Below are 12411 nucleotides of genomic sequence, written 5' to 3' on the forward strand. Positions count from 1 at the left end.
TCATAAGTTAAGTATTTAACTGTTGAGAATTAATTCATGATTTCTTTTGAGTATCGCATTGTGGATCCCACTGTAGATGTAAATATGCCGAATGGACATAAACTGCTTTCAAAAGATTCGTAGTTTATCGGTGCTTCAAATGCCCTTGTGTTGTCTCATATTCCCTTACCAAGGTGTAAAGGACAGAATGTCTGCAACCCTCCCCTCAGTTGCATTTTACTGTCTGTTGCAGCAAAATGGAACTTGGAACATGTTCAACCTGCTATGCTATTTGAGCTTCAACCTTTGTTCTGTGAATAAACTCTTCTTCACTTCTCATTACCTTGGAATTTTTATCCTTTTTTATGAAGCATCTGTATCCCATATGTCCCCTATGCAGTAGTTGAAAACATTCTGCGTTAAGTGCCATAATGACTGACTCTAAATCTCCAGGATTTAAACCCTATCTTTCTTGTGATGGCCCTATGCTCTTAACTGATAGGCTCAGCAGACAGTTCTTCTGCTTCAAGGAAGATGATACTCCCAGCAAGTTTGGGAAGAAGATACTCCTGCACTCGAAAATTGAGAGATGTCAAGATCAGATTACATCTACTTGAGTAATCCATGAAAGTCATGTCTGTCTTCGGGGAAGAGAACTCCCAAGTCAGAGTGGAAGGGCCTATCCATTGAAAGTGCCACCCTGAAACCAGGCATCTTAGTTCAGTGAAGAGAAGAAGCTTTTGAAAATGGCACCCAGACCATTAGTACCAGTGCCAAAGTCTCTGACCAAGGCCATCCAGGCATTGGTCCTTTTGTCTCAATAGCCTTAATACTGTTTTGACCCTGACTAGGGGGGACGAAGGGGGAAGGAAGAGATCCAACATAAGCTTTCTCCACTTCTCAAAAGCTCTGGGTGACAGACTTGTACCACATGCACGAGCCCCGCCAGAACATGCAGCAGGTTCATCCTGCAAGGAGGAGAAATGTTCCTCACAAAAAGTTGTCTCATCCTCATTGATGTCGAGGCTGAGAGCAAGATACAGATTATGTAGAAGATGCCTGGTCTTGTGCTGGAGTTGATACCAACCACAACACCTTTCCAGTACAGAGATATGCCTTCTAGGAACTCCAATCCCCTCTTGCATCGTCATTGTGACAGATATTGGACATCTGGCATGTCATCCTCTGTGAATGCCAATGCCACTGATGTACTTCTCTTTGCCATTTCCAAGCCACTCTTTCTTCCCTGCATGAATTAGGGAATCTTCCCTTGTTGGATCAGAAAGAAACCTAGAGGGAACTCTGGCAACATTCTATACTGGGCACTGATATGTGACTGGCAGTGGACAGGGGAACTCTTATTGGGCCAGCATCCTTATCTGTCACCTTGGCCTTACTGGCACTGGTCCACCCTTCCACATGTCCAGAAATGCAGAGCCCCATCCCAAGAAAACAAGAACATTTGTCCTTCTACCATGCTTCCCCTTATGCTTAGGGGGCAGGAGGGGAGAGCTTGTCATAAATATCTGCACAACTAACTCATTGTCCTCTCTCAAAACCAGCCTTGGCAATTTTTAGGCTGCTGGTCTGCCAAGACGTCTGCCTACCTTGCTGACTCGGTTTCCTTGTACTTCCTGTCTGCTTCTATCCTCTGTTTTTTGGATTGTAAACTCTTGGGAGCCAGGGAATGTCTTTTTGTTCAGCCTCTAGCACAGCAGGGTCCTGGTCTGTGATACAATTGCTCTCTCTCTTCTCTCATCTAATGGTATCCAAACTTGAGACTAATGCTTGCTTATCTACATGTGGTTAGAGAACCTGCTTCCATATGGGACCTCACTGTTGTCCTTTCAAAGGTTGTGGAGCCTCTGCCTATGCTTTCAAACCTCTCTGTGCTCCATCTGTAGCCTTACTCTCAAAACAGTCTTTTTGATGGTCATTAATCCTCCAGAAGAATGTGTGAGCATCAGGCACTCACGTTAGAGCACCTGTATGCCTCATTCTGTAAAGGCAAGGTGGTATTGATGAATCATGTAAGATCCATTCTCATAGTCATTAAGTCATTACTGAGATCCATTCAAACCATTCCACTAATTTACTTCTATTCCTAAAACTCCTCACTAGGGAAGGAAAAAGCTGCACATTCTGGACATATTCAGAGCTCTTCTATATTATATTGACAAGCCCAAATCTTTCAGAATGCCTCCCTTTGTATTTGCAGTAAGATGCATTATGCAGTTCTTTAGCCGTTTAGGTCATTATTGTATCTAATTGTTACCTGCTAGCTATTGTGGCTAGCCTAACGGTTGTTAAGGGTCACTCCAGCAGAGCCTAGGTGACATCTGTAGCCTACTTCTGAAATGTACTGATATCTGAAATTTGCCACATAGTTACACAGTGCAATTCACTCATGTATGTCAAGTATTATGCACAGGATTTCACTAGAGCTGATGCCAAGTTTGGGAAAGCTGTACTCCCGCCTTTGGTCAAATGATGCAGTTGACACTCATAGTGCCACCATCACTTGCCTTTCTTTAGTAGCAGTGTCTCTTTAAGATGTTGTGGTAAGTGTAGATCCCATGACTAATTCTCCTCCGCTGCTGTTGGAGTCCTCAGCAGTCAAGGGCTTTGAATTATGAGAGAACCGAGGGAGGAGGAGAGACATGGCTATGAGGTTAGCATAGAAATGCATAATTTTCATAGAATTGTAGAATACCAGTTCTAGTATTCTATGAAAATTATGGACTTCTGTGCTAACCATAGAGTACACAGGTCATGCATGCACATTAAGTGCTTGGTTTAGCATTTTTACTCTTTTAGTACTTGAGAGAAAAACAATGCATATTTAATGAAAAGGTAGACATCTTAATGAAAGCATAATTCTTGTGAAATTTATGAATCAATATGAAAATAACAGTCAAATAATACATCGGATGCACTAGGATGAGGTATGGCATAGCTATTTATATCCTACTAACCTTGCTGAGTTTTGAACATCTGAGTGTTTACTTGTAAATAAGATTAGATGTAAAAGCATTAAATTAATGACAAAGTATAGAAGTGGTGTCCAAGTCTTTTTAAATTTATGGGCCTGCATGTTAGGGTAGGAAGACTATTTGTATATTATTTTCATATGAGGATTCCAACTATTTCTAGTAGAGAATTCCCTGAGTAGCTTTCTAATATAAAGCTGTTTTCAACACGCTGCGCTCTTCTCCCTCCCTGCCTCCCACCGGTGCACACATTATCACTTTATCCTATCTTGGGGGGGGGGGTTTGGGAACCCAAAACTTATTGAGACACTTTATTGAAAAGATCCACTGTGATTCAAACCCCCCCACTTCTAGACTTTGTAGTATCGAAGGTGATACAGTTATCACCTCTGGGTTTTTTTTAAGCAACTACCTTCAGTTTTGTTATACAGGCAGTCCCTGGGTTACGTACAAGATAGGGACTGTAGGTTTGTTCTTAAGTTGAATCTGTATGTAAGTCGGAACTGGCGTCCAGATTCAGCCGCTGCTGAAACTGATCAGTTTCAACAGCGGCTGAATCTGGACGCCAGTTCTGACTTACATACAGATTCAACTTAAGAACCCCAGGCATCCCCAAGTCAGCTGCTGCTGAAACTGATCAGCGGCTGATTCCAGGAAGCCCGGGGCAGGGGCTTCCTGTAGTCAGCCACTGGTCAGTTTCAGCAGCGGCTGACTTGGGGACGCCTGCGGTAGAGCAGCTGGGGTGCTGCTGGGTTGCTCCAGTAGCGCCGCCGCTCCTCGGTGCTACTGGAGCAACCCAGCAGCACCCCAGCTGCTCTGCCCCAGGCGTCCTGATTCAGCAGCTGCTGAAACTGACCAGCAGTGGCTGAATCAGGACGCCTGGGGCAGAGCAGCTGGGGTGCTGCCGGGTTGGTCCAGTAGCGCCCAGAGCGGCGCTACGGGACCAACCGGCAGCGCCCCAGCTGCTGTACCACAGGCGTCCGGAGCAAAGCCACGGAGCACAGGGGCAGTGGGACAGCCCAGATGCGCCATGGCTGTCCTGCTGCCCTCGGGCTCCGTGGCTTTGCTCTGCTTTGCTCCCCCAGACGCGTCTGGGCTGTCCGCTGCCCGCGTGCTCCGCCGCTTTGCTTCCTCTCCCTGGTCTGCTGGAGACCAGGGAGACGGGCCCCGTTCGTAACTGCGGATCCGACATAAGTCGGATCCGCGTAACTCGGGGACTGCCTGTACTTGCATTCTGGATTATGAAATTCTAATTGCATTTTCATTACATACTTTCCATTTACAATGAGAATCAAAATAGGAGAAAGATGGTCTGTTGAATAGAGCATGAGACTGTGGGACACAAGGTCAAAGTATGCAAAACATTACTTTTACAATAGTTGAATAAAATGATCAATCATATGTTAGCAGTGGATAAATTATCCAAATAGTGAAGTAAAAGCAAAGATCATATAATTTGCCCAAATACTGCAGTAGTCACCTATATGATTTTAGTAGTAACTCACAGGTGAGAAACTTAAGTGACTAGATGTAGTTATCTTTATGTAACACAGGTTTTAAAAAACTCTTAAGAATAAGTATGAAAATCACAGTATTAGGTAGTTTTCATAAATTTTCTCGTAAGCTTATGGTTCATAAACTTGCTTGCTAGTAAAGTTACTATATACATTTTCACCTAATATATTGCTGTAACCTTAACAACAACAACAACACAAAGTGGAAACTCTTTAATATCAGGGATTGAAAAATTTACTTATCTGTTAGGCTATGTTTACACAGCAACATTATTTCAGAATAACTGACGTTATTCCAAAATAACATTGTCCACGTCTACACAGCAAGCAATTATTTCAACATAATGTTGAAATAATGTCAAGCTGGAGGACTTCTTACTCTGACTCCTGTAACCCTCATTTTACAAGGACTAAGGGAAGTTGGGGGAAGAGTGCCCTGGCTTGTGCTTGGTCTGGGACCTATCCCTGCTGCAGCTCTGCCTTTAAAGTGTTATTAGGAGGTAGGCAGGCAGACAGCCTAGCTCAGTTCCGGCTCATGGTGGGTCCAGGAGCTCAGATCTCCTCCCTCCCACCCCCCACACAGTCTCCTGGGACGGGAGCTGCTGCCACTCCTGTATCAGAGGCAGCAGTGCGGGGAGACAGGCAGCTGGTCCGTGAGGGGAGCTGATTTTTATACTGGCTCCCCTCACAGACCAGTTCCCACCTGGCATCCTGTGAGTGGCAGGGGGCTCCTTGAGAGTGGGGCCAGAGTACACTGGCTGCTGGCCCCACCCCTCGGAACTGGCCAGGCACACACTCTCTTTCCCAGCTGCTCCCATGAAACATATTTAGTTCAGTGACCACTAATATTCCTAGTGATATTGTAAATAAATGTGCAAATATTTACCAAATAACTCAAACTTGTAATCCTCCTACACTGCTGATTTTCTTTTTATTTTGTGGGGCTTTATTGTTCCATTAAAACTTCTGAAAGAGTAAGATTTAACTCTGATACAGGTTTTCAAATAATATAATGTCTGCAACAATGGGCTGTCTGAAAGCAGTATTAAAAAAAAAATCCTTTTCCAGTATAGTGTATTCTGCAGATATTCAGAATTGATAGCTTATTTGGCATAGTTTGGTTTTCACCAAGATAACAATTTATATGATGATTTATTATAAAGGAAATGTAAGTAACATAACAAGGGATTTTTTTTCTCAAAAAGAGTTTCTAAAATAACTGTCAGGTAATTATAGCAATATATAATGTTTTTCTAAACAAAAGTTCACTGCTGTGATGATTATTGTTTTGTGTTTTGTTTGGTGTCTGTCTAGCAATGATTTGTAAACCTGTTAAAATTGCATAAATAGATTTTAAAAATTTAAAAAAGGATGTTAAAAATTAAAGAAAAATAAGAAGAAAATTTGATTGAGTCAGTCCTGAATCTGTAATATATCACTGATATGAGTTACCTTCTGGTCCATATAGTGTATCCCTCCTGTTATAGCTTAAAGCATTGCTGTTCTTAATATAAATTCAAATGTTACTAGAAATTTTTAATCTAACACAAACCACTGAAATTAAAATTTGTAAATTGAAAATAGGCTTATGTTTTTTTTATCTGTTTGCTGCTTACCATGAAATTTATAAAAATCACACTCTGAAGTCTGACTAACAATGGAGAAACTGAGTTAATAGCAAATCTTCCATATTTTGTACAAAACAAATGTCTCATTCTAAAGTGCTTGTTGATTTGATATCCAAAAACTAGTGTAAAGAAATGTAATTAAGACATGAGTAGTAATGAAGCAATCAGCATATTTAATACCCTCACAGAAGAAGCAAAAGTCTAGAAGCTTACATTAAACTCACATTTCTAGTCAAACTTACAGTTAATTCAGTCAGTGACTGGATGGTAATAAATATATGGTAGTTATATCTTAATTTGAAAAATGTGTGCTTATGGTTTTACTTTTTTTCCCCCCATAGCTGTGTGGAGTTTGACTTGAATGTAAACAATGTTGTAGGAATAAGAAATACATTCCTTCTCAGAACCTATGCATACAGTAAGTTGTGTTTTATATTATTTTCAGAGAGCTTTCTCTACTGTAAACTAGCATTTCAGTTTAACCCCCTTCAGAGGAACTTTTGTTACAAACGCATTAGCATCTAATCTTCTTGGAAAGATATCTCTTTTATTAAGTAACTAAATTAGATACAGTAATTCTTCTTACCCATAATTCTTCAAAGATCAATTGTATGATGAAAAGAAGTGCAACTTAGTATAACTAACCTTTTTAACTTCTGAATTTAAAATGTCTGTTTTTCATATGACAGTCCACATAATTATTATGGGGGGGGTATGTCAGCCTGTCTGCAGCTTGGAGGCAGAACTTGCCCCATCAGTCACTGGGAGCAGGGTAATACTGCTCCTTGAAGATCTCCTAGTTTCTTCTGCCTCCCTAAAGGTAGGTGGCTCAGCCTCCCTCCTTCAGAGTTTCTCTGGGGGGAATTCCAAATAGTAGTTCAGATTTAGACTGATAATTGTTTGACTGAATTAGGCTAGCCAATTCCTAGCAGAGTCTCAGGCCTGCCTGCCTTTGATTTTTGGGGAGAAATTGCCCCTCAGCTCTTCTTCCCTTTCTGAGGTGTTTGGAGCTGGTACTCTTGCAGGTAGAGCTAACATGAGAAAAATTAGCGATAAGTGGACGGGACAGTGTCTTACTGGGAAGCTCGGTCAGCTCTGCAAGCAGAATGCAATTTCCTTCACAGTCCAGTCAGGATGGGGTCATTTTAGCCCCTTTCCTCTGAACTGGAGAGGAGCCAGGCAGATTTGGAGAGCTGTTTGTGTTGGGCAACAGGCAGCCCAACTAGAAAAAGGGGACAGGCAAGATTGGGGAAAGAACTGGCTGTGGGGGGAAGCAGCCCCTTCCATTTCCTTGATGACACTGAAGTTAGAAGAGCAGCATGCCAGATGGAAGACTATGCCATACTAGCAGCTACGCCTCTGATTGTAGAACTCAGCTGCCTCTGCCTTCCTGGACAGCACCAGATAGAGCCGTCACTGCCAGTAACGAATGCAGAAAGGAGTCTCTGGGCCCAGATCCATACACCTGTTGCTCCCCTGTAACAGCTCCTCACCCGAATAGATCCCTGCTGAAGTCCGAGGATCAGACTCCCCACCTGGGAAAATGAGCATATCAGCTCATCTTCAACACCCAGATCCTTGGCTCACTCTCACAGAGCAGATAAACAGAAACATTGGGCCACAGACTTCCTTGATTATTCTAAGCATACTTTCACCCCAGCTGCAGACCAACAATTCAGATCAGTGTTAGACACACAAGGAGCAAAATATAAATATCTTGCCTCCCCTTTCCAAAATCCCCCCAACCAACCAACCAACCAACCGAAGAAGATACATCTAAGAGTGAGTACTAGGTATCCTGAAACTATCCTTAGTTGGCCTTCAGCTGTCTTGGACAAGTTGTAGTTTTGTATCTCTCTTGATGCAACTTGGGAAGATGTAATAGAAGGATTGAGATTATATGGACCACCTGGATTCCATGCAAAAAAGGGATAGAGCTTCTGGAGAGCCTGTTTGAGTACAAGACTCATACCTTCCTTGAGAGACGCAGAGTGGCCTGTTTTGGGGAGGAGAGATAAACAACCTCTGCATTTCTGAGTACAGGCAGTCCCCGGGTTACATACAAGATAGGGACTGTAGGTTTGTTCTTAAGTTGAATTTGTATGTAAGTCGGAACTGGTACATATTGTAGGGGAAACTCTAGCCAAACATTTCTCCAGAGCTCAGTTTTATTCTCCCACACCTCACTTTCCTCAGTCCTTTATTCTCAAGCTGAGGTGTCTGCTGAGAAAAGCCGCTCCGCGTCTCCCTGGTCTGCTGGGGGGGAGGGGGCGCTAGCTTTGTGTCTCCCTGGTCTGCTGGGGGGAAGCAGCTAGTGCGGGGTTGCCTCATCCTGTTTGTAAGTAGGGATCCGATGTAAGTCGGATCCATGTAACCCGGGGACTGCCTGTATATGGAAATTGCTGTCTTCTTGAAATACTTCTGGTGTATTCTGTGAGCCCAATTTCACACTCTCCCTCTGAAGCAGGATTATGGGGACAAACTTCATGGAGTGAAGTTTATCAGCTCATCTTCAACACCCAGATCCTTGGCTCACCCTCACAGAGCAGATGAACAGAAACATTGGGCCACAGACTTGCTTGATTCTTCTAAGCATGCTTTCACTCCAGCTGCAGACCAACCATTCAGATCAGTGTTAGCCACACAAAGAGCAAAATATAAATATCTTGCCTCCCCTTTCCAAAATCCCCCAAACCAACCAAACAAAGAAGATACATCTAAGTGTGAGTACTAGGTATCCTGAAACTATCCTTAGTTGGCCTGCAGCTGTCTTGGACAAGTTGTAGTTGTGTGTATCTCTTGATGCAACTTGGGAAGATGCAATAGAAGGATTGAGATTATCTGTCAAACAAAAAAGCTGGGAAAGTATCATGCTTTTATCTCCAGCTGGTCACTGTGTCCTAATTTTCAGATTATTCTTCCTACCCTCTGTTGCAGGTTACCATATCTCACTACTGCCTCTTCCTTTTCCCCAGCAGGGGGCTGTGGACTGAGCAGGACAGCAGCCTAGATATGGAAGAACAACCAGGCAATGATGGGTCTCTTGGTTCACCACTTGCTTTTTTTCCACACTTAACTCTGTTTTATTAAGGGTAGAAAGGCCTCATTGGTGTGCACCAGACAAAATTTTATCTGCTTTCCCTATCCAAGATTAATGTAGCTATTTGGTGGCCAGAGAGACCGTGTTTCTAACTGGTGGAGATTTTTACCTGAGTGGCCACTTCACTATACAGGCTTTTCACAGGTGTCATGTCAACCTCCTCCTTTGGGCATGAAAGCTCTAAGATGGCATAAGACAAAAATAAACTAGAAAATGATACCCTAAGTGCCCTCTGCATACTTTCATAATCAGGGCTAATATGGTCTTACTCAACCTAAAAATCATGTGGCCTGAATGCTTCTCTTAGGGGGAGAATGGGAATCAAATCTGTTTTGAGTTATATGGCATGTTGCTCCTTAGGATCAGATGATCAGACAGACCAGTTTCTAGCTGTCTTAGTGATATAATGAAAAAAATGATGGAAATGGAGGCTATTCTAGACACTAACGAAAAAGGAACGTAGGTTATTTGATAAGTTGGAGCAGTCTGTGAATTACAACAGGAGAAGCTCCCTCTTTGCAATTTATAGCTCAAACAAGTTCAGAGGCAGTAGCTGTCACGTATTGCCTAAGTTATCTGCCAGTCAGCCCTGTTCAGAATTAGGCCACTGATCAGTGACAGACTCTTTCAGTTTGGGGACAAAAAACGGTCTCCTAAAGTTTTGATCAGATGAGGTGACATCATCCAAAGAGGGATGTCTGTATGACTGAGAAATTCAAGAACAACTTTGTCCTATTCTCTGTCTCAGCAACCAATGAAAAAGCTGCAACATGAACAACATCATCATCATCATCTAATCCAGATGAGCATTGCAACACACTCCCCATCCTATTTCTTGCCTCAGAATGAGGAACAGGGTGAGCAGGGCCCTATCTGAAACATCTACGTTTCTAGTAGAGGTTTATCTTCAAAGTAGTCCCACATTATCATCCACAAGCAATTTTTATGTTTACACATGGAGGGCAGCCTGTTTCTTTTCCAATTTTCAGACTTTTTGAATTTGTATGTTTTCCTGGATTAAGGTGGTAATAGCACTGGCTTTAGGGAAGGAAAATCATGTATCTCTTCCTGGCCAATTCTTCTGATACGGTTTCTGTACAAAGAGAAGGCTAAAGCAAATACACAAGGTGATACAGTTTCTATTGTCTCCTCAATTCAGGATAGACAGATATGATACCACAGAAGTTATTCATAAGCCTATGCAGAGAAGAATACTGTCAGGTACGAAGTCTCATCTTGGAAGAAAGCAATCAGAATATGAAGATTGTCTTACGGAAAACAAGTGGTGTTTTCATTGGGAATTGGGAAAATCCAGTTCACCCTGTTGGGAATTCGGCTCTTAAACTCATGCATGCTTCAGTGATCCAGAGTTCCTATACCTGTCTAGAAACTCCAAGAATCCTCTCTACATCTCGCCCTCTATCATCTCTTGCCATAACTCTAGTCACAAATATATACTCTCCTCTCTCTCAGCTGTTGAATGCAGAGAGTCAAAGACTTTTCTTTTTTTCAAGAGGTTCCATTCAGGCAGTGGGTATAGAAAGAGAGAGCTGGAACATGGTGGTTCAGTAAGTCTCAGAGCAAAGGACATTTTTCAAGTAAGCATGAATACAATTTCCTGTTCTGGAAAAATGAAAGTAGCACTAGCATAACTTACTGCCTATCACAGAATTTCATTAAATGGGAAGACAACATCTATAAGTGATATTATATTAATCTGGAGGAAATATAAAAATGTTAGCCTTGAAAATTAGCTTAAAATTTACTTAGTTTGCTCATTTTGATGAGTGTCTTTTTACTTACAGTTGAGAATCGAGTTCGTCCATTAGTACTGGTGATTAAGAAGTGGGCAAGTTTTCATGACATAAATGATGCCAGTCGTGGTACTTTAAGCAGCTATAGTCTTGTGTTGATGGTTTTGCACTATTTACAAAGTAAGTATTTTTTCATCTTTTGAATTTGTCCCTTTTAAACTAATATTTTTCTAGTTTTGATTTTTTTTAACATTAAGATCTTAAGTTACCTAATAGAAGTGGCTGAGGATAAAGTGGAAAAAAAAAGTGTTCTTTTTTTCTTAGTGCTTCCTCTTATGTGAGGATGCATCTGTTCTCTGGAGGCAGATAATACTCAATAAAAATGTGCTTAGAGGACCATGGTATTGCTATAAAATAAACTCAAGCCCAACTTAATATTTGCACTTTACAAGACATAGATTTTAGTTAACTGCTCCACCTTCAGGTTATTTTTGTTTTCAGGGAGTGTTTTCAGAATGTCATAAGGCAGATTAGACTGGGTGCTATCGGGTGATCTCCTTTGTGTTTTGGTTTCCCAGTACCTGAACAACTGGGGCACAGTGAATTCCTACAAAATTACCTCTGATTTTTCATTAAGTGACTGATATATCCCAGTGACCATGAGCTCCTGGGGTTCCTAAATACCCCCCGTTTCTCATCTTTTCTTGTAGTTTATGTATTGGACTATTGAATTTGTGTCTGTTATTTGGTAAGTCTCAGGGCTGCTGAGTTGAGGGTCCTTGTTGCAAATTCAGGGGAATGGTGCAGCCCAGAGATTGCTTCTGTAAGCATAAGATTGAACTGCGTGCTTCTTCCACCTCCTAATAGCCTTATATTGTTCTGTTATCTTAAAGAAATTTCTCTACATCACTTTTTAAATGATCCTACCTGTTTTGGAGCATAGGAATCAAGAATCTCTGTTGAATCAAGTAGTCCATCTAGTAGAGTATCTTGTGTCCTAACTGAGGTTTATAACAGATGTTTGTTGAAGGACAATGCAAGAAACTCTGAGGTTCTGAAGTGTATAGTTCTGGAGTTTTTTCCACAGAGGAATTTCTGTGTAGCCTAAGCCACTTCGAGGTTGATCTATGCCTCGAAGCATAAAGGTTTGTATTCCTTCCAAATTATTTTTTTAATCTTTTCTAATGTAACTTTCAATGTTCTTATATATGTCAATATCAGTCCTTTTTCTAATCCTACCAAGGTCTTGGCCACAAAGATCCCTTGCTGTAGTGAATTCTACCTGTGAATTGTGTGTATTTTTACATTTTCCTTTTATTAGTTTGCTGCCTTTCAATATGCTTAATTTTTCTTTTCTGCGGGTAGGAAGATACAAATGGCTGTATTTATTTACTTTCACATAATTTTCTTGGCCTGGATATCTATATCTAGCCTAGAGCATACTAG

The 12411-nt window shown here is 41.6% G+C and overlaps 1 protein-coding gene across 10 annotated transcripts in view; it reads left to right on the forward strand.

The window, feature by feature from the left end:
- The window catches only part of TENT2 (terminal nucleotidyltransferase 2), an 81064-nt gene that overhangs the window by 18454 nt on the left and 50199 nt on the right, over positions 1-12411 (forward strand). For all 10 annotated transcript variants that reach the window (XR_012904874.2, XM_075932335.2, XM_089779368.1 and 7 more), the window contains exons 9-10: positions 6453-6529; positions 11017-11145. Coding sequence is in view for 9 of the 10 variants with exons in the window: in XM_075932335.2 (XP_075788450.1) it covers positions 6453-6529; positions 11017-11145 (206 nt within the window). In the remaining variant the exon portion in view is untranslated. The remainder of the gene's footprint in view (positions 1-6452; positions 6530-11016; positions 11146-12411) is intronic.

Source organism: Pelodiscus sinensis, chromosome 6, assembly GCF_052426305.1.
Source record: "Pelodiscus sinensis isolate ZL-2025 chromosome 6, ASM5242630v1, whole genome shotgun sequence".
Lineage (NCBI taxonomy): Eukaryota > Metazoa > Chordata > Testudines > Trionychidae > Pelodiscus > Pelodiscus sinensis.